The sequence below is a fragment of the Panthera leo genome, chromosome B3, assembly GCF_018350215.1.
Source record: "Panthera leo isolate Ple1 chromosome B3, P.leo_Ple1_pat1.1, whole genome shotgun sequence".
In the NCBI taxonomy this organism is placed as follows: Eukaryota; Metazoa; Chordata; class Mammalia; order Carnivora; family Felidae; genus Panthera; species Panthera leo.
The window spans coordinates 134,550,188-134,572,599 of record NC_056684.1 but is presented as its reverse complement, the minus strand read 5'-3'; the positions used below and the strand labels follow the sequence as shown (position 1 = coordinate 134,572,599).

General features: G+C 43.4%; 3 protein-coding genes across 17 annotated transcripts in view; 2 read left to right on the top strand and 1 right to left on the bottom strand.

Annotated features, from left to right (window-relative positions):
- The window catches only part of CPSF2 (cleavage and polyadenylation specific factor 2), a 34,398-nt gene extending 32,556 nt beyond the window's left edge, over positions 1 to 1,842 (bottom strand). Inside the window, exon 1 of the mRNA XM_042944127.1 lies at positions 1,785 to 1,842. The gene's annotated coding sequence lies outside the window, so the exon portion shown is untranslated. The remainder of the gene's footprint in view (positions 1 to 1,784) is intronic.
- NDUFB1 (NADH:ubiquinone oxidoreductase subunit B1) lies at positions 536 to 6,932 on the top strand. 4 transcript variants are annotated; one of them, XM_042944132.1, is made up of 4 exons: positions 632 to 707; positions 3,248 to 3,309; positions 5,737 to 5,881; positions 6,823 to 6,932. In XM_042944132.1, exons 3-4 carry the CDS (start codon positions 5,742 to 5,744, stop codon positions 6,857 to 6,859), a joined length of 177 nt encoding a protein of 58 aa, XP_042800066.1. In that variant the 5' UTR covers positions 632 to 707; positions 3,248 to 3,309; positions 5,737 to 5,741; the 3' UTR covers positions 6,860 to 6,932. The 4 variants fall into 4 exon arrangements, with proteins under 4 accessions (XP_042800065.1, XP_042800064.1, XP_042800066.1 ...); XM_042944133.1 differs by having other exon boundaries at positions 702 to 788; XM_042944131.1 differs by lacking the exon at positions 3,248 to 3,309 and having other exon boundaries at positions 536 to 707.
- Positions 6,933 to 13,416: 6,484 nt separating this feature from the next.
- ATXN3 (ataxin 3) overlaps positions 13,417 to 22,412 on the top strand; it is a 34,158-nt gene continuing 25,162 nt past the window's right edge. For 2 of the 12 annotated variants that reach the window (XM_042944124.1, XM_042944116.1), the window contains exons 1-3: positions 13,417 to 13,497; positions 20,399 to 20,563; positions 20,793 to 20,837. In XM_042944124.1, coding sequence (XP_042800058.1) covers positions 13,474 to 13,497; positions 20,399 to 20,563; positions 20,793 to 20,837 — 234 coding nt within the window. In that variant the 5' untranslated portion in view covers positions 13,417 to 13,473. Of the gene's footprint in view, positions 13,498 to 13,765; positions 14,346 to 16,397; positions 16,423 to 18,812; positions 18,906 to 20,398; positions 20,564 to 20,792; positions 20,838 to 22,412 lie in introns of those variants that run through there. The other 10 variants (XM_042944125.1, XM_042944119.1, XM_042944122.1 and 7 more) reach the window with 9 other exon arrangements.

The following is a 22,412-nucleotide window of genomic DNA, read 5'->3' as shown; positions in this document are numbered from 1 at the left end:
CTGCCACAAAGACCGGGAGCTCTAGACCCCCGGAGAAATCACTTCTCTTTCCCTCGCTGAGCACTTCTGCCAGGTCCGGCCAGGACAGTCGCAACCGAAACCCCAGGAGCACGTCCCCAGCAGAGACCCGGCCCGAGTTGGAGCCAGGGTCTCCCCTGAGGGCCGAGGGCGCCCCCTCCCCCACCAAAGGGCTCACTCCTTTCCTCCGCCCTCACTTGCCTCGTCAGTCCTCCCCCAACGCCGTCCACTGCCCTTCCCAACCCCTAGTCGAATCCAGGTTCAAGAGCGAGAAAAGCTGATGCTCGCTCAGCAGCACCCGTGACGATCAGCCAGCAGAAGGCCCCCCGATGGCGGCCGCCATTTTGAAACTGGAGGCGAGCCGCTGAGGCGGGGAAGGCCCAGGGCGATACCATCTTCGAGGGGTAGAGACGAAGCTGTGGGAAGGAGATGGCGCTTTACCCCAAAAAGTCCCGTCATCTTGCACCGAAGGTGTAGTTTTAGAAAATTTATAATGTGTGAAAAGCTAAAATAAATACGAGAAGAGTCAAACATGAAAAGGAAGAAGGGGTTTGGTTTCCCACCGCCACCCCTCTCTTCGAGCGGGCGTGGCGAATGGCAGGTCCCAAGGCCGCAGCTTCCGCCGGCGCCGGTGGCTGGGCTCGCCTTTGCCCTGGGTCGTGGGGTCCTTTTTGGCACCAAGGCCGCAGGTGGGTCCCGGGTCCAGGAGCGCCGAGGCGCCCCGTTGTGTAGGCAGGGAGGGTCCACCTCTAGGAAAGCCCTCGGCGGCGGTACGTGTAGGCGGGGGGGTGGCCCGGGGCTTGCGAGCGGTGGAGAGGGGGAAGGGAAATGGGGGTTTCTTCCCGGGGACGGCTGGGCTCCCGTTTTGCGCCTGGCGGCTTTTGGAAAGGGTGATGGGAGGCTGTCATTTTTGGAAAACGTCTTTAAGGGATAACCCGGTGACCGCCCTTGGCCGGGTCGCAGAGGTTACAGGCCGGGGTCGCACTCCAGGCTCAAGGAGGGAAGCCGCTGCTTCTCTGCCAGCATCACATATTCGTCCAGGTTTCAGCGTTCTGTCTCCTCGTTGCTCTAGATTGGAAACCTCGTTCTCTTCCAAATCGCAAACCTTCTTGAGCCGGCCATTGCGCGCGCGTACACACACACACACACACACACACACACACACATAATATCACTTTAAAAATGTAATACTGCATTTGTGCTTGGTTTCCAGGGTGGATATGTCATTAAGACGTTTCCAGATCTCAAGCAGTTCAGTTTCTCCACGCATCCCGCACTGCTTTTCATCGATCATATATATGGTTCAAAAAAATGTCGATCTAAAGTGCTGTGGGGACCTATTAGAGATTAGGATTTAATTTTTGAAATATCTATTCATTTATGTTTTTACAACGTAAATTGGCTTACAAAAATGCATACCAGATTCAGTTTTCTTTTTAGAAGTTACGCGAGAAAAATTGGGTTGAAGGAAAAGTGATGTTAAGAAAAATAAGATAATCCTGAGTGAGGTAGGTCTAAATGTTTACCTCTAGAGTTACCTTAACGGACAATAAAGCACAAGTAGCTTGAACCAAGGAGCCACCCTGCCTGAGTATTAATCCCAGCTCTACCACTTAACTGCATTTGTCACATTATGCAAGTTGATTGTCCCTGGATTTCCTCATGAAAAAAATGTGCCTCCTACGTCGGGGACATTAGTGCAGACACGCATAGTGTTGTGAAGATTACATGAGGTTAGTGATGGTGAAAAGCAGTAAGAACCGTACCTGACAGTGCTATATGAGTCTGCTCTTTCTAGAGGTAGGGCAAAAAATTTGGAACATTGGTAACAGAGGACAGGTGATAAGTTAATGATTCCTTGAGTCTGTAAGAGAAAAAACAATTCGTTTTTCTTAGGAATACCATAGCAAGTCCCAGTTCTAAAGTAAAAGCAGAATTTTTCATGAGTCTTCCGTGGAAAGAAGACAGTACTAAGTGCAGTCTTCTCTTGGTCACCCATGTGGATGTCACTCTTCATCCAAACCTAGGCTTGTTTCATTGGAGTCTGTCCCAGGACCTCACTGCTGTTTGTCCATCACTGAAAGCCCTCTGTGGTCTTGGGCCCATGACCAGAGCCTGTCTATACTCCACCTTCTAGCCATTCTTCCGGGAATCATTCTAGCTCACTCTTAGGTCCATAAATCTTTGTCCTCCCTGGTCATCCACTCACAGTGAAATACAGGGGACAAATTATGTTCAGTGCCACTGCTCCCAAAGTCCATTAGATAGATGATACAAGTGTAATACGAAATGCTTGTGGGACTAAGATTTGTCATTTACCTCCTAGCAATAGAATCATGGTGGCTGGACCCAGTTCTGTATTTTGAACATACAGAATCCTTCCATCGACCAGTCTTCACCTGTGGAATATATGTGAGAGCCTATATGGAGCCAGGGCCTCAGAGGCTTGTCTCAGAATCTTCTCAGAATCTCAGAGTAGAGCCAGACAAAATACCTACTTGCCCTGTTGGAAGAATGCCAACAATAATGGCTTATAGCCCACGGGTGGCCATGGGCTTATTTAAAACAGTCTCGGACTGAGTCACCAGGCATTTTTTAAAATGCAAACACTATCTCGGGGTGCCTGGGTGGCTCAGTGGGTTGAGTGTCTGACTTCAACGCAGGTCATGATCTCGCGGTTGACGAGTTCGAGCCTCACGTTGGGCTCTGTGCTGACAGCTCAGAGCCTGGAGCCTGCTTCAGATGCTGTGTCTCCCTCTGTATTCCCCCCCCCCCCCCACTCATGCTCTGTCTCTCTCTGTCTCAAAAATAAAATAAACATTAAAAAAAAAAATTAAATGCAAACACTATCTGACTCTGCTGTGCTGTTAGGCTTGACCCCTATTAAGAAATTTGAGGAATCTGTAGCAACAGGTGACAATACATGAGAGCTTGATTTCTACAGAGGCCTATCTTGTCTAGTATTCTGCATTTTCCTGCTTTCAAAGTTACATTGTTTGATTAAGGCATGTATTATTCCCATATTTGACTGGCTCAAGTTTATAAAACAAGGGGCTATAATTTGGTGGGCACTTGGTCAGATTCACAAAAAGTGCTTTGTATCTAAATGCAAATAATGTTACTTAAGGCACAATGCTAAGAGAGCCACCATCTTCTAGAAAATAAGATGAGGTTACCCAAGAACTATTTGCGTCAAATTAGCTAACTAAATCAATTCTTGGAGTTACAGGTTTTTCCAACCCCACCCAGAAGGAGGACCAAGGAGTCTCTATTTTTGATAAAGACTGCCAGGTGCTTTTTAATTTTTTTTTTTTAATATTTGTTTATTTTTGAGAGAGCACGAGCAGGGGAGAGGCAGAGAGAGAGAGAGGGAGACACAGAATCCGAAGCAGGCTCCAGGCTCCGAGCTGTCAGCACAGACCCCAACGCAGGGCTCAAACCCAAAAACCATGAGATCATGGTTGGAACCAAAGTCGGACACTTAACCGACTAAACCACCCAGGAGCCCCAGGGCTCCCCAGGTGCTTTTGATGTGCAGGCAAGTTTGAGAATAACAGCTGTAGACAATAGACTAAAACTTTAATGCCGGAACTATAAGTTATATATTTTAAATACCTCATTTACTTTTCATAATTTTCCAGATTGGTGATATTCAGACTGGCACCTGCTATATGTAATATTACACCTTGTTAAATAGAGTATATAGTAATTGTGCAGCTTTTCACTTCATGGCCATTTTCTAGCCCAGTGCCTTTAGATAGTGATTAAGTTTGAGAAATATAGTAATAGAACGTGTAAGTATGAGAAATGGTATCGTAGGAGGAGAGGCAGGATCCAGTCTACCTAATCCTAGCAGTTTCGTGCTAAGCACTTTTGTTGGCAGTAACGTGTTCTCTTACTAGGGTATTGTCCTGTGCCTTCTCAGCCATTGTATATTATTTATTCATTTTAGATTCATATATAGGCAGATGTATTTTGAGTTCATCTTTAGGTACACATTTTTACAGAAAACTGACAATGCAACTATGTTTTTATGGAATTAATGCAAATTTATTTTCCATTTGGTAGCTTCTAGTTCTATTCTTCCTCTTCTACCTTTTAGGAACTCTTAGAACTTAAAATCCCTTAAGTCCCATGAATTCAGGAAGAGATCAGGAATATCAATTCAGGAAGAGAGGCATTGTGATCTAATAGAATACAGAGCTTTGGAGCAAACCTGAGTTTGAATTCCAGCTCTGTACTCAATTTTAGGTTAAGGTGTTTTCTAATCTGTAAAATTAGGATAATAATAGTTATTTCATGTTACATATAAGACTATATGATGGCTCCGGTACCTAGTAGTCGTTCTCTGAAAGTAAATTCCCTCCTGCCCATATCTTTTATAAAATCACTGATTGATATTGAGATCTACCATGACATTTTTTTAATGTTTATTCATTTTAGAGAGAGTGGGGGAGCGGCAGAGACAGAGGGAGACAGAATCCAAAGCAGGCTCCAGGCTCTGAGCTGTCAGCATAGAGCCCGACGCAGGGCTCGAATTTAGGAACGGCAAGATCATGATCCAAGCCGCAGTTGGACACACAGCCAGCTGAGCCACCCAGGCGCCCCTAGCATGACATTGTTGAATGTGGTTATTTTTTTTAATTTCTCTCATATCTTCATTTACTTTCAAAAATTAGTTTCAGCTTTGTGCTGTAGCGGTATCATAGCTAATGGGGTTTATCCGAGTCACAATTACTGCTAAGTCAAAAATTAGTCTTCAATATTTATAGCTTTATCTAAAGAATTTGGGTTTTGGCATAATAGTATAATTGTATTTTAGTATTGTAAGAGGTCCTAAAAGGTTTTTTTTTTGGTCTTAAAAAGATTTTACACATGTGTAAAAGTTTTAAGTTAACAGTAGGAGGATGCAAATACTCAGCTTTTGCAGGTGGAATTTTTTATACTCCATTTCTCTGCACTGTACCATATCAGATCACTAGTGGAACTAGAAAAAAAGTTAATAAGTTGATTTTAGTGCAATGCAATTTTTAAACTTTTTTTTTTTTTAAGTTTATTTATTTTTGAGAGAGAGAGACAGAGTGTGAGCGGGCAAGGGGTAGAGAGAGAGAGGGAGACAGAGAATCCGAAGCAGGTTCCAGGCTCTGAGCTGTCCCCACAGACCCCAACTCAGGACTTGAATTCATGAACTGTGAGATTATGACCTGAGCCGAAGTCGGACGTTTAACCGACTGAGCCACCCAGGCACCGCATAGTGCAATGCAATTTTTCTATTAACCATTGTCACCGATATAATCGTCGAGTAGATTTTAAGTTGTATACTGCATTCTGATGCTGAGCAAATTTGAAGAGGCTTATTATGCTTATAACATTTACTAAATTCGGGATTAGCTCTCTGTTTCAGATGCAATTAAAAAATTTTTTTTAATGTATTTATTTTGGGAGAGAGACAGAGGGTGTGTGCATGAGTGGGAGAGGGGCAGAGAGAGAGGATGCAAGCAGGCCCTGAGCTGTCCGCACAGAGCCCAAAGTGGGGCTCGACCACACCAACAGTGAGATCATGACCTGAGCTGAAATGGAGTCAGAAGCTTAACCGGCTGAGCCACCCATGTGCCCCAAAATGCAATTTTTCAAGATATTTCAAAGGCAGTTATATTTCTGCTCATTCTTCTTTTTTGTTGTTGTTTTTGTGTTGTTTTTTTTTTTTTTTTTTTTTAGCATTCATGATGAACGTAATTCAGATTGTTCGTGACCACTGGGTACATATACTTGTGCCTGTGGGATTTGTCCTTGGATGTTATCTAGACAAAAAGAGCGATGAAAAGCTAACTGCCTTCCGGAACAAGAGTTTGTTGTTTAAAAGGTTAGTTTGTACGTTTGTTTTAAACCAACAATTGGCCAGCTTTTGGTAATACTCTTTAATACCATGTGTGCCAAAAATAAGCAGAAAGGGTAAATTTTCCCCCAAGAACTTATATTCAAGTGCTATCATTTTGTAGTATTATATGTCGTTTAATCTTTGGATAAAACTGAGTGGTTACCTTTCGAATAACAGGTCTTCAGTTTGTGAACAGGGTATTTCCGATGTTTGAATTTTTTTTTTTTTTTTTTTTTTTTGGCATTCAGGGTACATTTGTAATATAGAAACGAAGTTTTAAACTAGCTCACCAAAGCCTACTTTAATGTGGCTTTCACACACATTATCAGACAGCATTTTACATAAACCAGAATGTAGCTGAAATATGTGATACCAATAGTGGCTCGGTGCTATGTTTGCAGCCACACTGCTGGAGAGCTCTAGACACGGTGATCAGATCTTGGCACTGATCAGAAGGCAGCTGATCGCTGCCTGGTCCCGTTGTGTCTGGAGATGGCTTTTTTGGCAGCAGAGAGGTAGTTAGCAAGGCAGGGTGCCTGCCACTGGGTGTCACCTAGGTGGGAAGAAGCTCCGGGGACCAGAGGCTTGAGCAGCATTCACAGTCCCTATGTAGAGGAGGTCTATGGTTAGGGATTTCAAGAACGATCACACACATGAATTAGAAAGGGTTTAGAAAACCTCAAGTGAACAGAGGATAAAAGCTTTCATACAGACTAAGAAATTACGGTTCCTAAATCTAGAAAAATGAAATTGAAGGGCTGGTAAAAATTTAAAATCATGAGAGAACAGAATGGCTCTGTTGAGTCTATATAAAAACCTTAATGGGTCAATTTAATAGAATATAAAATATTGAACTCATGCTCTTCTTTTTCTCCCCCATGAAAGTTTAATTTATACCTTTTCCTTCCTTTCTAATTTCCACACAGGGAATTGAGACCCAATGAAGAAGTCACCTGGAAGTAAAGGCTGTGACTGAAATACAGAATGTTCACATTTTAAAAATTGGGAGAGAAATAAAAACACATTCATTATTTCATTTAAAGTGTGAGTCTTTTTATGTTGGAGTAGTCTTCCACATTTCAAGTGGTAGGCACCCATAGCTTAAAAATAATTATTGAGCACTTGATTATGCACATTGATGTTAAATTTACAATCAGCATTTCGTTTTCTTTTCCCCATTTTAGACCATAGCACTATTAAATTATATAGCAATTTTTTCCTCAGGTAGTTTTCAGAAAAGTGTTTTCAAATTATGTGCTTTAGAAGGATGACACTAGCTGAAAATTTTGGTGACCTTGAGTTTGGCAAAGACTTCTTAAATACAACACCTAAAGCATGAACTAGTTTTAAAAACTTTTGCTCTTCAAAAAATACTGTTCCAAAAATGAAAATGCAGCCATAAATTGGGAGAAACGTAATGTACAACAACTTATTATCTAGAATATGTAAAGAACCCTTCTACCTTAATAATAAGACAACCCAGTTTTTTAAAACAATTCACTTATTTTTTTTTTTTAATTTTTTTTTTTTTTAACGTTTTTTATTTATTTTTGAGACAGGGAGAGACAGAGCATGAACAGGGGAGGGTCAGAGAGAGGGAGACACAGAATCTGAAACAGGCTCCAGGCTCCGAGCTGTCAGCACAGAGCCCGACGCAGGGCTCGAACTCACGGACCGCGAGATCATGACCTGAGCTGAAGTCGGCTGCTTAACCGACTGAGCCACCCAGGCGCCCCTCACTTATTTTTTTAAGTAATCTCTACACCCAGTGTGAAGCTCAAACTCAACGACCCCCAGATCAAGAGTTGCATGCCCCACTAACTGAGCCAGCCAGACACTCCCAGCCCAATTTTTTTAAATGAGCAAAAGATTTTAATAGACACTTTACCAAAAAAGATAAGAAGATGGCAAATAAAGTACATGAAAAGACTCCCAACATCAGCAGTCATTAGGGAAATGCAAATTTAAGCCACAATGGTACCGCGACACACCTATTCGAATGGTTCAAGTTAAAAGATTGATGTATTCACCAGTGTTGGCGAGGAACTGGACCTCACACACTGCTGGCAGGAGCGTAACCTGGAGTTTGCAGTTGTAGCACTTTGGAAATCCAGTTTAGTGGTTTCAAATGGGAATAACACCTACCATATGCCCCAGCCATTCCGCTCTGAGATACTCCTCCATAAAGGAGAGCCTCCTTTCACACAAAGACTTCCATGAATATGCATAGTCCAATATTAAAGATAACCCAAATGTCAATCAAGTCAATACACTGTGCTTAACCCATACAATGGAATACTACTTGGCATTAAAGGAATGATCTAGAGTGCCCGGGTGGCTTAAGTTGGTTGGGCCACTGACTTCGGCTCAGGTCCTGAACTCACGGCTCATGAGTTCAAGCCCCATGTTGGGCTCTGTGCTGACAGCTCAGACCCTGGAGCCTGCTTCGGATTCTGTGTCTCCCTCTCTGCCTCTGCCCCACTCCCTCCTCCACTCATGCTCTAAGGTAAATAAACATTAATAAATAAATAAATAATTTTTAAAAAGGAATGATCTAATGCTTCAACATTAATGAATTTCAAATTAATTATCCAGGATGAAAGAAGCCAGACAAAAAGCATACGCTTTACGGTTCCACTTATATGAAATGTTAGAAACTGTAAACTGTAGTAACAAAGCAGATCACTGGTTGCCTGGAGGCGCAAAGTCCAGAAAAGGGTTAGAGGTAAGAATGACCAGGGAGGGGCAGCACCTGAGTGGCTCGGTCCATTGAGTGTCTGACTCGGTTTTGGCTCAGGTCATGATCTCACAATTCGTGAGTTCAAGCCCTGTGTGTCGGGCTCTGTGCTGATGATATGAAGCCTGCTTGGGATTCTCTGTCTCCTCTCTCTCTGCCCTTGCCCTGCTCTCTCCATCTCTCTCAAAAAATAAATAAACATGAAAAAAAAATAATATGAATTACAAGGGGGCACAAGGAAACTTTGAGGAAACTTTGCTTCGGATGGTTCCATGGATGTATATATGTCATCTGTTGTATTCAACTACCTCTTCTCAGAAAACATTTTGTTTTAGATAATACTGGATTTAGAAGAAGTAATATTACAATGAAATGATACTCCCTAATTATCAATGATTCTTGTCAGGACTCTGGACACTGAATCTGACACACCTTCCATTTTAAAATGTGAAATGGTTAAAATTCCGTTAAGCTATTTGGTCTTCAGTAACAACAAAATGAACACCAGATTAAACTTAGAATATACGGTGTTCAAGAAGATAGAAATATCTGTGCAATCTCACTTGTTGACATAAAACTCCAATGAAGTAGATTAGAGAAAATCTGAGTGGCCCGAGGTGGCATAAGAAGTCTACTAGTAGTGGGTCTGTTTGGTCTGCTGTCTCACCAGCAACTCTCCTGATTAGCTCAGTAACTTCTCTCTCCCACTGAATTATCGTAATACTTTCCTGTGCCAATCAGTCAAAAAGAATTCATGCATTTATTCACTGCTCTGTACCAACCCTTGATACAAAGACTAAGACTCCTCTGCCCCTCAAAAGCTAATAGTTCAGTAGCATATAAAGTAATAGGTCCAGTATGGTGTAATGAGTGCATTCCTATAGGCACGTGCAAGGTATAGTGGCACAAAGGACTTCGTTAGAAGACTCTGGAAATCAAGGGAAGCAGCTAGTGTGATGAGCAGGGGGAATTCTGGGAGATAGAGCTGGACAGGTAGTTGGTCCAGGTCACTAAGTGCTTTTTAAGCCAGCAGTGGGAAGCCACTGAAGGATTTTAGAGTAAGATTTGTGTAATTAGTATTTAAAGGTCCCTCCCAATATAAGCTCCATGAAGATGGGACTGTTTGTTTCATGGTTACGGTCCCAGTGCCTGACACATAGTAGTATTCCATTTGTTAAAAGGAAGAAAAACTGATGAGATTTGCATGTTTGAGAGATCATTGACAGTACTATGAATCTTACATATTGAGACTGGAATTAGAAGACCAATTCAGAAATCCTCAAACCAGGCTGGCTACACAACAGACCAAGAGGGCTTGAACTACCAGCAGCAATGAAGAAAGAGGGGAGACAGTGAATACACAACATTTGAGGACTGACCAATGCAAGGAGTGAGGGGGAAGAGTTAGGGAATCACGAATCATTCCCAGACACTTGGCTTCATTAATTCATTTGAAAGACATCAACTACCAAATGGTCATAAGACATGGGCCCTGCCATCATGACATTTATAGGATGTTGGGGAAGATGTATGGTTAAACCAACTATTATGATACTGTGTAAAAGTGACTATGTATGATAGAGGCACATACAGGAGCTCAGAAGGGGGAGAGGGACTTCTAAATTCAGTGGAAAGCAGGGAACATTTTCTATAGGGTATAGTCATTGAGTTTTGAAGGATGATATGAGTTATCTTACAAAGTTAAAAGTTTAGGATGTGCTGAATAACAAGTGGAATTATAAGAATAGGAAATGCAACACATTTAATATGCAGATCATACACTGTTTCAATGGCAAAGCCAAAACCAGAACTTTCATTCTGACTCCCAGGCATCAGTCTTTTCACTTTACAATGTTCCCTATTAGTCATATGCTCAACAGGTGGGGAAGCCCTAATGAAATGATTAGTATTAATTCAACATCACTGAATATTGCCGGGAGGATTTAAGAGGGAACGAAACAATGAGTCCTTCAGCATATTGTTCATCCTAGTAAGCAGTTACTCACTAGAGAGAGTTAAAGCATGTCCTTCCAAAACTCAAGTCCACCCAGAACCAAAGACCTTGTTTGGAAGTAGGTTCTTTGCCAATGAAATTCGTTAAAGATCGCAGCGTGAATTAAGGTAAGACCTAAATCCAATCATTGGTATCTTATGAGAGGACAGAGACACACAGAAGGAAGATGGCCATGTAAAGACCAAAGCCAAGGTTGGAATTCTGCAACCGCAAGCCAACTAATTAATAATGCTAGGAGCCTTTAAAAGCTGGAAGAAGGAAGGATTTCTCCCTGTGGCTTTGGAGCATGGGCCTGCTGACACCTTTGTTTCAGACATCTGGCCTCAAGAACAACGAGAGAATACATTTCTGTTTTTAGCCACCAAGTTTGTGATGATTTGCTGCGGTAGCCATATAAAATGAATATAATCACATTTTTTTTCTGAATAAGTAATACAATATAGTTCAAAAATCAAGAATAAAATTGTATACTGTGAAAAGTCTCCCTCCCACCCCTGCCTATTTGCCTAGTTCCCTTCCCATCTCAAACATGTAGGTAACCTCTGGGTCTCCTATATAGTCTTCCAGAGATTTGTAATGTATATAAGCAAAAAAGTAAACACATGTTTCTGTACATAGACACAAACTTTCTTTTAAAAAAATCAGGAAAAAAAGTGGTTTGCATATTTTTTCACTTCGTGAGATCATGATTTGTTTCCCCAGTCAGTCCACAGTTCCTTAAGAACATGCATGGACTGTTTCCCCAATATGGGATTGTGGACTGTGCACACAGCATCATCTGATAAATGGTAACTAAATCCTATCCCAGAGCACCCGGTCCTCACTGGACTCTCCATTTCCTTACCTCCTGCTGCCCCTTGTGTTCCTCTGAACCTGCACTCACCAAAGTCAACAATAGTCTCCATAGCAACACAATTTAGTGGAAGCTTGCTAAGTCCTGATGTTGCTGGACCTCTTGGCAGCAACTGATACCGACTGCTCCTTGAAACGTTCCCTTCTCAGGGCTTTGATAACTTTACACTCCCCTGCTTTTTCCTCCCTTCTCTTCCACTACTCCTTCTCTACCCTCAAGATTCTGCTTTAGATCCTCTTCTCAAGCTCTTCCTTTTCTTCTAGATGATTTTATTCACTCCTGTGAATAACTCCCTGCTCTATAGCAAAACCAAACCCCTGAACTCCAGACTATCTATCTTTTAAAAAATATTTATTTATTGGAAGAGTGCAAGCGGGGGAGGAGCAGAGAGAGGGGACAGAGGATCCAAAGCAGGTTCTGCACTTACAGGCTGACATCAGCAAGCCCAAAGTGGGGCTCCAACAAGATCATGACCTGAGCTCAACCAACGGAGCCACCCAGGTGCCTCTATCTATCTATCTATCTATCTATCTATCTATCTATCTATCATCTATCTATGTGCCCACCCATTACTTTTCTCATGGATCATAGGTTTGTCAAATTCAACATCTCTAAGAGGTAACCTCTATCTTCTCTTTCCCAACCCTTGCCCTTCCTCCTGCTCCTGCCACAGCGGCTGCCTAGGGCAGAAACCCAGACATCATCCCTAATGTTTCTATGTCCCTCACTCCCCACGGTCACCAAGTTCTGTTGAGTCTCCATAATTCCTCATTATCTCTCAAAACGGTCTCCTCTCAACTGCAGGTCAATACTCTAGTCCAAACACCATCAGCTCTCCTAAGACTCCCTCGACAGCGTCAGCTCTTTTCTGTAGCTAGTGATCTTTATAAAATGCAAATCTGAGCATGTCTCTTCTCCTTTAAAAACTGTATATAACTCCCTTTAAAAGGCATACCTTCCTGGGAGCACCTGGGTGGCCCACATTGGGTTCTCTGTTGTCAGTACGGAGTCGGCTTCAGATCCTCTGTCCCCCTCTCTCTGCCCCTCGCCCACTCTCTCTCTCTCAAAAATAAATAAACATTAAAAAATTTTTTTTTAAAGCATACCTTTCTTAATTTCAAGGTGCAAAATCTGCTTCTTCCCTACTCCTTCAGTTTCCTCAAATACCTTCCCCCCATTTTACTGGATTTTTCAGTTCCTCCAACTCATGCTTCCTCTTCAGGGCCACAACACAGACACTAATAACAAGGTGTATGGATTTGGACCCCAGCGCAGCAACTTACCAGTTGACTTTGTTCACCCTTCTTTTCTTAATCTCCCTGTGCATCAGTGTCCTCATAGGTAAAATAGGGATCATAACAACACCTACATCAAAGGTTGTATTAAATTCGTTAATATATGCAAAGTAGTTTAAGAAGAATAATGCCTACCTTACAGTAAGCTCTGTATAAGTATTAACTACATTTTTACACAAGTGCTAGGTGTTGGGGGATGCAATGATGTCTTTTTCTTAATCCGGCTTTCAGTGGGGGAGGAGGAGAAAGATATTAAATAATTAAATGCAAATATGATAAGCATAAAATACAAAGTGGAAAACATAAAAGAACATAGAACCCAGGTGTTCCTTGTCCAGACCCCTAATAGCCTAAAAATCCATAGCAATGGGTGGGAAGCGGAGATCCTCCAGACCCTAGGTGGCGCTGCAACACCCCCACCCGCCCCAAGCTGGCCAGATAAAGGGAGATCGCAGGACGCGCTACACATGTCACGTGCCCTCGCATTTACCGCCCCGGCGTTCACTAGCTCTTCGCTCCACGTGACTCACTTCCTCGGAGATGATTGGTCTGTGCGAGGCACGTGGGCAGGGGTGGCTCGAGGCGGGGCGGGGCAGGGTGGGCGGAGGGGTGGGGCCGAGGGGCGGGGCTGGAGGGGGGTGGTTCGGCGCGGGGGCCGTTGGCTCCAGACAAATAAACATGGAGTCCATCTTCCACGAGAAAGTGAGTGTCCGCGTTCGGTGGGGAGCTGTCTGTTGTGCCGTGGCTGCGGTAGGGCGCGGTACAACCTCCTCCCGCAGAGCTGGCGGGGGCCCGATCGCCCCCATCCCAGCCTCGCCGGGCGGGGGAACTTCGTAGGGAGGGCAGCTTCACCGACGCCCCCACCGCACCCTCTGCCAAAGAGGCCGGTGCCCGAGGTGTCCGGGGCTCGGGACGCCCGGGCAGCTGGGAGGGAGTGAGGGCAGGGCCGGGGACACCACGGGGGCACGGGAGTGCGGTGGCACCGAATGGGTTAGCTTCCGCGCTTCCCTTCCACTTTCCGTGGTCTTCACTCTCCATTCCCTTCTCCCCCAGTCTCTCTAGGTTCTAGTTAGTCACCTCTTGGACCCTTCCCTCGACCCTCCCCAACTCCACCCCACTCCCTCAGTCCCACTTCTGGCAGAATTAACTTTTCCTCCTCTGGGCTCCTCTGTTCTATATTGGAACCTCCCATACACTTAGATCTCCGGGGTTGTGTTCTTGTCGTCCTGCACCGGGTCCCTGAGCCTCCCTAGGGCGGGGACCTTGGCTCGTCCCACGTAGGGCCTGACACTTGGGGAAGTGAGGTAGGAAATCCTGAGCGCCCCTGAACAGGGAAGTCGTCACAGGAGTTTTTGTTACGGGATGTGTAGGTTTCGTTTCTTTTGGTAGTTGCATCTTTCCGGATCAGGAGGCCAGCTTCCTTATTAGTTATCAGGACTAGACTGGAATAATTTTGTTGTCGTTCACCTAGCCTGTTTTGCTTTTACTCTTTAACGACCACGCACTTGAAGATACGATTGGTGGCATGTGGAGAAACAAGCTATTTGGGTGTGAGTGAAACCTTGCTCAGGACAACTTTGGCACATGATAGATACATTGTTTCATAATAGTTTCGTGTTTGGAAAGGATTGTCGGGGAGGCTTTTGTTTAGTAGGAGCAGCAGGGTTTGGTTTTGTTAAATACTTGTAAACGATCATTTATCCATTCACACAAAGCCATCAAAGACAAAAGAGACAGGATGGATCTAAACAAGTTGTTCAATGGAATGCTTTTCTTTATAGAAAACATTTTAGAACGTTTTGGCACTGGAGTAGACCAGTTTTTATGTTGGGGGGGGGGGAGGAAGGACTCCTATAGTTACCACTAATCTTTTGACTTGATTGATGTGATTGATGAATCTTGGACAAGAGAAATTTAGTTGCCTGGCTAAGGAGATTGAATGAAGAGAACCCTCCATATACATATTTTTATTCCTAATTTTCAAAAGCTTTGGTATAGGACCAGATGTTTCAAATGGAAGACTTTAAACTTTTTCCACACCACCTCTTGAGAGTTACGTATTTTTACAGATATTGATTGACAGCCATTGGCACTGTTGGGATAGTGAATTTCAGTGAAGGTAACTACTAAACCTGGGTGGTTTAGTACCTGGGTGCCAGCCTCATAAAAGTCTGCTTTTCCTGAAAGAAGTCACTCTCGATTATCAACATCTGTGTAGGCTTAAAGGTACTTACGGAATACATTTATCCTTATCAACTTATATGTACTTAACAGATGAGGGCTTTTGAAGTGTTTTAGGCATATTTCAAGAGTATGGAAAATACCTATAACCACAGGGCCCGTCGTGAATCTCATACACAGTCCATTCTGAGAATGTTGGAGCTTAATATGCCGTTTTTCAGCACCCTCCTTTCCCCGTCTGCCGCATACATATGACCTTTGTCAGAGCACCAGCGTTGGCCGTAAGGAAGCTGTGTATATAGAGATGCCTGCCTTGCAACTACTTCCTCTGGGAATGTTGGTTTCCCCGTTTTCACAGTGGCGCCACCTTGAGTGCTCTTCGTTAAGTTAGGATGTAAACTTAACAGTTGTTCTGTGGTATATCCCCAGTGCCTAAGATGGTGCCTAGCACATAGTTGCTCAATAAATATTTAAGTGAATTAAGAGAGTTTCTTGATCTGAGATGTGTATGGTGGTAGTTATCTAAAAGAAACCATTTTTCTGTAAATATTTTAGGCTTTGCAGGTCACATACTGCCTCTCACATGTTCTTGTTTGTGTGTGGGTGTGTTACCCAACCATCTGAAGTCATAAAAACCACTCTTAGCCACCGGAGCAGGTTGTATTTGGCCTATTGGCTAGAGTTTGCCAAGCCCTAACAAACCCTTGTACTAAATGGCCACTAACTGCCCGGTGTTTTGGTGTTTGTTTTAGTTCTGATGTCTGCTTTCTGTCATTTCTGTTACCATTTCTATTGCTAACTGCTCTTGGTGTGGGCACAGTGCCATCCAAATTGGTACTTTTAATGTAAATTGAGAGTGTAGCCACACTTGTTGGGATTGTGTTTAAAATTAATGAAAATGCCAGAAGATGCTGAGCTTTGACTTGATGCTATTCATTTGGCCTTTTTGTGATTGTTGGTTTCTAGCTGTCTTTAGGATAGTGGAGGTCTAGGGACAACCCAATTCCAAATGAGTGGCTCGAGGAAGTAATAATAGCACAGACTTCACTTCTGCCTGAGTTTGAATCCCGGCTCTGCTATTTACAATCCATACGATCCTGAGCAAGTTACTCATTATCTCTCTGTGCTCCAGTTTCCTCCTCTGTGGTGTGAGGATAATGAAGTGTCTACCTCAGTTATAAACACTCGGAATGCTTCCTGGCACATGTACTATGGAAGTGCCGGCCATTGTTGTTACTCAGATACTTGTGTTTGCTGGACCTCGCCATAGGGGGTGAGAGCTTAGCGTCACTGACATGAGATGAAGAAGTACTCATAGGTTGATTGTGTGGCACTTTAGGCCGATCCTGAGTGCACCTGAAGGTTTATGCCTGGTTTCCGTTGTAATCAGTAGTGTCTGTGGGAATTTGAACTCGTTGCAGGTTGGTCCCGAAGACTTTAAGGACGGTGAGAGAATGATTTGGTTACACTTACCCTCTGTGTAAGTGTATTTTATAAAACCCTCTGTGGTTTTGTAAAATACCTCGGTAAAGCTGAACATACAGATTGTTCATCCTCTGATCCCAATACAAGAAGTCTGGGCCTAAAATCATGGCATTTCAATGCTACTGAACTTTGACCATAGCACATATAAACTTCTATCCAACTTTGGTTAAAGCTCCATGAGGAAGAGGTGGGTGGGGATAAATTGGTGGGCTGGGAATGCATAATATTAGGTGGGGCCCTTGTACAATTTTTTTTTTTTTTTTTTTTTTTGGTTCATGTAGAATTTGATTCACCTTGTTTAAAAAGTGATTTTAAATTTGGACTGAACAATTTGTTCTTTTCTTCTATTAAATCATATTAGAAGTACAGAACTTGCTATTTCCTGTGACAGTACAGTTTTACTTAGACAAAGTTTGATATCAAGTGCTTATTTTTTTGTACTTCAAAGCTAGGTTTTTAAATTATTTTACAGAGATCGAGCAGAGAATCGAGGCAGAGGGAGAGAGAGTTCTCCAAGCGTGGGACTCAATCCCACAACCCAAGCCAAAACCAAGAGTCAGCTGCCCAATTGACTGAGCTACCCAGTCACCCCAAAGCGAGTTTTTTAGAGAGAGAATTTTTTATTAAATAGTTGGCTTCACTATTTCAATATATGTATTAAATGTGACGACCACAGTTTGAGAGCACCAAACTGAGGCATGTAACCTGACAGCCAGACAGAAAATTTGCATTAGGACTGTTCCCAGAAAATCCGGTGTCTGGTGACCATAGTAGGAAGTTCTTGGGGCTCCTGGGTGGCTCAGTCGGTTAAGCGTCTGACTTCAGCTCAGGTCATGATCTGACGGTTGGTAAGTTCTAGCCCCACATCAGACTCTCTCTGTGCTGGTAGCATGGAGCCCCCTTTGGAACCTCTGTCTCCTCTCTGCCCCTCTCCTGCTTGCATGAGCTCTCTCTCTCTCTCTCTCAAAAATAAATAAACATGGGGTGCTCGGGTGGCTCAGTCATTTAAGGGACCAACTCTTAGTTTCAGCTCAGGTCATGATCTCACAGTTCATGAGTTTGAGCCCCACATCAGGCTCTGTACTGACAGTGCAGAGCCTACTTGGGATTCATTCTCTCTCTCTCTCTCTCTGCTCCTCCCCGACTCATGCGTGTGTGGCCTTTCTCTCTCTCTCTCTCAAAATAAATAAACTTTTAAAAAGTTAAGTACATAAATAAACGTAAAAAAAGGAAGCTCTCGATATGTGAAATACCTGTATCTTAGCAGAGTTGTTGTGGTTGTTATTTGAACTTTTTTAACTGTAACAAACACACGTTAAGGGTACACACACCCTAAGAGTACAGCTCAGTGAGGTCTCACAAAGTGAACACATGTGTAAATAATTCTTAGATCAGGTAACAGAATATTTATTTGCTCCGCTTAGGCCTTCCTCCAGATACTGTCCCTCCACCCCACCTTCACCCTTGTGAGGGTGATCACTGTCCTGAATTCTAACGTCATAGATGAGTTTGGCCTGGTTTTGAGCTTTTATAAATGGCATCATCCAGCGGCTGCTCTTTGAATCTGTCTTCTTTAACGCTGATTCGTCTGTGTTGTTGCAGGTAGTTGTAGTGGATTCATTCTCATCGTCATATAGTTTTCCCTTGTGAAAAGAGCACAGTTTACCCATTCTGTGATGGGCATCTGGATGGTTCAGGGTGGGGCATTACCAGTAGTAGTGTTAGGAACATTTTTATATGTGTTTGGATGAAAGTACGTTTACATTTCTGTTGTTGGCATTATGTACCTAAGAGTGGAATCGCTAGACCACAGGGTTCGTATATGTTAAGCTTTAGTAGATACTCCAAATAGTTTTCCAGAGTGGTTGTGCTAACTTACATGTCCACAAGTGGTATTTTGATGTCTCTAATCTCCAACATTTTAGCCATTTTGGAGAGCGTATAGTAGTAACATACTGCAGTTTTAATATATCATTCCCTGATGGTTGATGACGTTGAGCATCTTTTTGTCTGTTTGTGAATACTTGTTTGTCTTGCCTGTTTCTCAGTAGAATATAAGTAGGATGGCTGTGTATTCCTTCAGTTCACGTTGTATTGTTCAGAGGAAGTTTCTTTCTAGAGGTGGGAATACAGTAGAAGGAAAAAGAGGTGGAGACACTTTCTCTTGCACTATGTGGCTGTGACTTCAGGGATCCTGTCTTCAGCTTCAGGATACTTCTATACCAAAATATGAAGATAAGCTTATCTTGGCCCCCTCCCTATCTTGCGCTCAGACTCTCTCAATGCTGCCTTCCTATTCCATTGCATACATATACCCTGTATCATTTTCTGAAGCTGAATTTTGTTCCTAGAACCAGGAGAAATATGTGTCTCACCAGGTGTTGCTCTTTGGAGTCACCAAAGAGTTCTGTGTCACTCTTGAGTGACAGAGCAAATCGTACAAGGTAAGACAGGCTGGGTTAAGGCATAGACTTTAGTGGAGGAAAGGAGAACTTAGAGGGTCAGGGTTAGTGGGAGAAGAAAGTATTCTCATCTTCTGCCATCATTCCACAGAGGGGTCTGTGTTCACAGGAAGGGATCTCCTTCACCAGTGAGTTTCCCTTCTTCCAGGGCAAGCATGGGAAAGTGACATTGTTGTGGGGAGCAGGGTGATAAGCAGACTGCTCAGGGCCAGGCAGCCGGGATTTATTTATTTTTTTAATTTTTTTTTAATGTTTATTTATTATTGAGAGACAGAGAGACAGAGCATGAGCGGAGAGGGGCAGAGACAGAGGGAGACACAGAATCCAAAGCAGGCTCCAGGTGCTGAGCTGTCCGCACAGAGCCCGACACGGGGCTCGAACTCACAAACTGTGAGATCATGACCTGAGCCAAAGTCGGACGCTTAACCGACTGAGCCGCCCAGGCGCCCGAGGCAGCTCGGATTTACATTTGGGGTGCCAACTGTGTGAGGGCCAGCTGCCCAGCAGCTGAAGACCCTGGGGCCCATGGGAGGTTGTACTCCCTCCACCCCCCCCAACGATGCGAAGCCAGTGATGCCTCCTTGGATGCAGCCCTCCTTGCTGGCTTGCTCAGAAACGAGCTCCAGGTGTGGTTTGGGGAAGTTTTGCTTGTTGTACATACTGCGTAGACATTTTGTGTAGAGCTCCCCGAAGAGAACCTTGGTTCGGTTGGCTACAGGTCTTCATTAACGTCGAGCAGGATCTTTCCTACCTGTATCAATTCTTGAGATACTTTTGTTCATTGATTTGAAACTCCTTGAATAAGCATTTAGATCGATAGATTATCTTCAAAAAAAATTTTTTTAAAGGTTATTTATTTTTGAAGGAGAGAGAGACAGAGCGTGAGCGGGGCACTGGCAGAGAAAGGGGGAGACACAGAGTCCGAAGCAGGCTCCAGGCCCTGAGCTGTCAGCGCAGAGCCTGACATGGGGCTCGGACTCAAGCTGTGAGATCATGACCTGAGCTGAAGTCAGAGGCTTAATCGACTGAGCCACTCAGGCCTCTTGATCGAGTAGATTATCTTGTTAAAAGAACACACATGTTCTAGGGATTAAAATTTCGCTTTCAGTGTTAGTAATTTTCCATGGAACCTCCAAAGAGATATATTTTAGGTACTGAAAATGAGAGGTGCTAATGTTTTTATAGAGTAGTTTCTAGTGAAACGTGAAATTTGGCATATTTGTAGAGAATGCTGTTTGTTTATATAAGTCATTCTCAAGTTTTTGATCATAGAGCTAAATAATGGTAGTTTCCTTAATGGTAAAATTATAAAACGAGTGTTACATGAAAATTCAGGTACTTCCGTAAATCATTGCTGTTGAAAGCCAAAAAGGCTCGGTTTGGCTGCGTTAGTGATTAAATTCCGCTTGAGAGGAAGATACCGTACAAATCTGTTCAGCAAATCACATTTGAATTTTTTCTTTTGAAAATATTAGCAAGAAGGCTCACTTTGTGCTCAACATTGCTTGAATAACCTATTGCAAGGAGAATATTTTAGCCCTGTGGAGCTGTCTTCCATTGCCCATCAGCTGGACGAAGAGGAGAGAATGAGAATGGCAGAAGGAGGAGTCACCAGTGAGGACTATCGCACTTTTTTACAGGTACTGACTTTCAACTCACCGAATCAGGTTCTGAAAAAATGTGGGTACCCTTTAGAAAAGGATGAAGCATTCTTCCTATGGATATCTGACTTGTCGATTATAACTATGCTCTTGACTTCGTAAACGGGACCGCGCAAGATGTTATTTTAAATATGCACACCAATGACGGTTTCTATCCTTCTCTCCCCACCCTCCACCCCCGCCTCAACGACCCATCCGAAATAAACAGCAGCCCTCGGGAAATATGGACGACAGTGGTTTTTTCTCTATTCAAGTAAGTGGTTAGAAGCATGTACTAAGGGCTGTTGATGTCCGGGCACTGATCGCGCTGAGGATGTGGTCGATACGCATCTCTTCTCACAGCCTTTCACGGTCACTGTAATGATGTGACCTTCAGCGGTCCTTCTAGTAGATTGTGTCTAAGAGTGTAAGATTATTAAAAAATAAAAATAAAGCCATAGAACACAAGGAAAAAACTGGGGGAAAAAAGTGTAAGATCATACTCTAGAGCACTAGATTTTTATAGAGATAAACATGAAAATTAAGATTGTAGAACCTTCATTTTAGAGTAGGGCGTTTTGAAAGAAGACTATGTAATTTACATTTGGATGCTGTTAACCGTAGTTCCGATAAGAGTATTTCAGACTTGCTACATCTTGGATACATTTGAGAAAATGCAGCACCTCACTACCTTCCATTTAAATCCGCGTACCAGGACTGGATTCCTTTATTATGGTCTGTGGCTTTTGCTTTCTTTCTTTTTTTAAACTTTCGGCTCCCCTTGAATTCTGTGGGTGAATGTGTATGTACTTGATAGATTCTTTTGCCTTATCCATGGATCTTTCATTCTAACAGCCGGGAGGTATATCCAGAGTTCTTCCAGAAGCTCTCTCGAGGAGCCTGTTCCGTTCCCCTGTATTGTCCTCCTGGACCCCTCATTCAGTAGCCTCTCCGTCCAGCACTGCTCCACATGGGCGGTACCTGGTGAGAGCTGCCGCAGCGCTAGAGGAGGCTCGAGCGGGCCCTGCGCTTGCTGTTGCCTGTTTGTGAGACACTGGGACACTGGTCTTGGTGCCTATTCACGTCTGCCCCCTGCGTTGTGTTCACTGTTTATCTGTGCTAGCTGGCACCTGGTTCACTTGCTGCTCTGTTGGCTGCCTCGGAGGGCGGAGAGTGAATTTTCAGAAATGTCCTTTTTTTTCCCCCAGACAGTTGGAAGTAATCAGGCTTATTTATTTATTTTTTCCTACGAATTACAAACCCATGATGGTAGTTCAAAGTCCGAAAGCTTCACTTTAAATTCCCAGGAAGAATCCATTTTTAATAGACAAAATTTTTATCGCTACTGACATACCAGGTAGTGAGTTGAATATAACTTTTCTAAAGCAGGACCCGGAGCAGCCAGATTACTGTGTGTATATAGTGGACTACTTTTAAGAATAATACTTAGGGGCGCCTGGGTGGCTCAGTCACTTAGGCGTCCGACTTCGGCTCAGGTCATGATCTCACGGCTCGTGGGTTCGAGCCCCGCGTCGGGCTCTGTGCTGACAGCTCAGAGCCTGGAGCCTGCTTCGGATTCTGTGTCTCCCTCTCTCTCTCTCTCTCTGCTCCTCCCCCGCTCATGCTTTGTCTCTCTCTCTCTGTCAAAAATAAATAAACATTGAAAAAGAAAAAGAAGAATTACTGAGAATATACATCTGGATTTTTGAAACAGTTTTATCTCGGAATTATGTGGTTCTCTGGAATGTTCCAGAAACCTAGTGTAAAAAGGACTCTTTCATAGGTACTTTTTTCTTTTATGGATTCAGTGATGTATTTATACACATACTTTTTAAAAAGCATAGCCTTC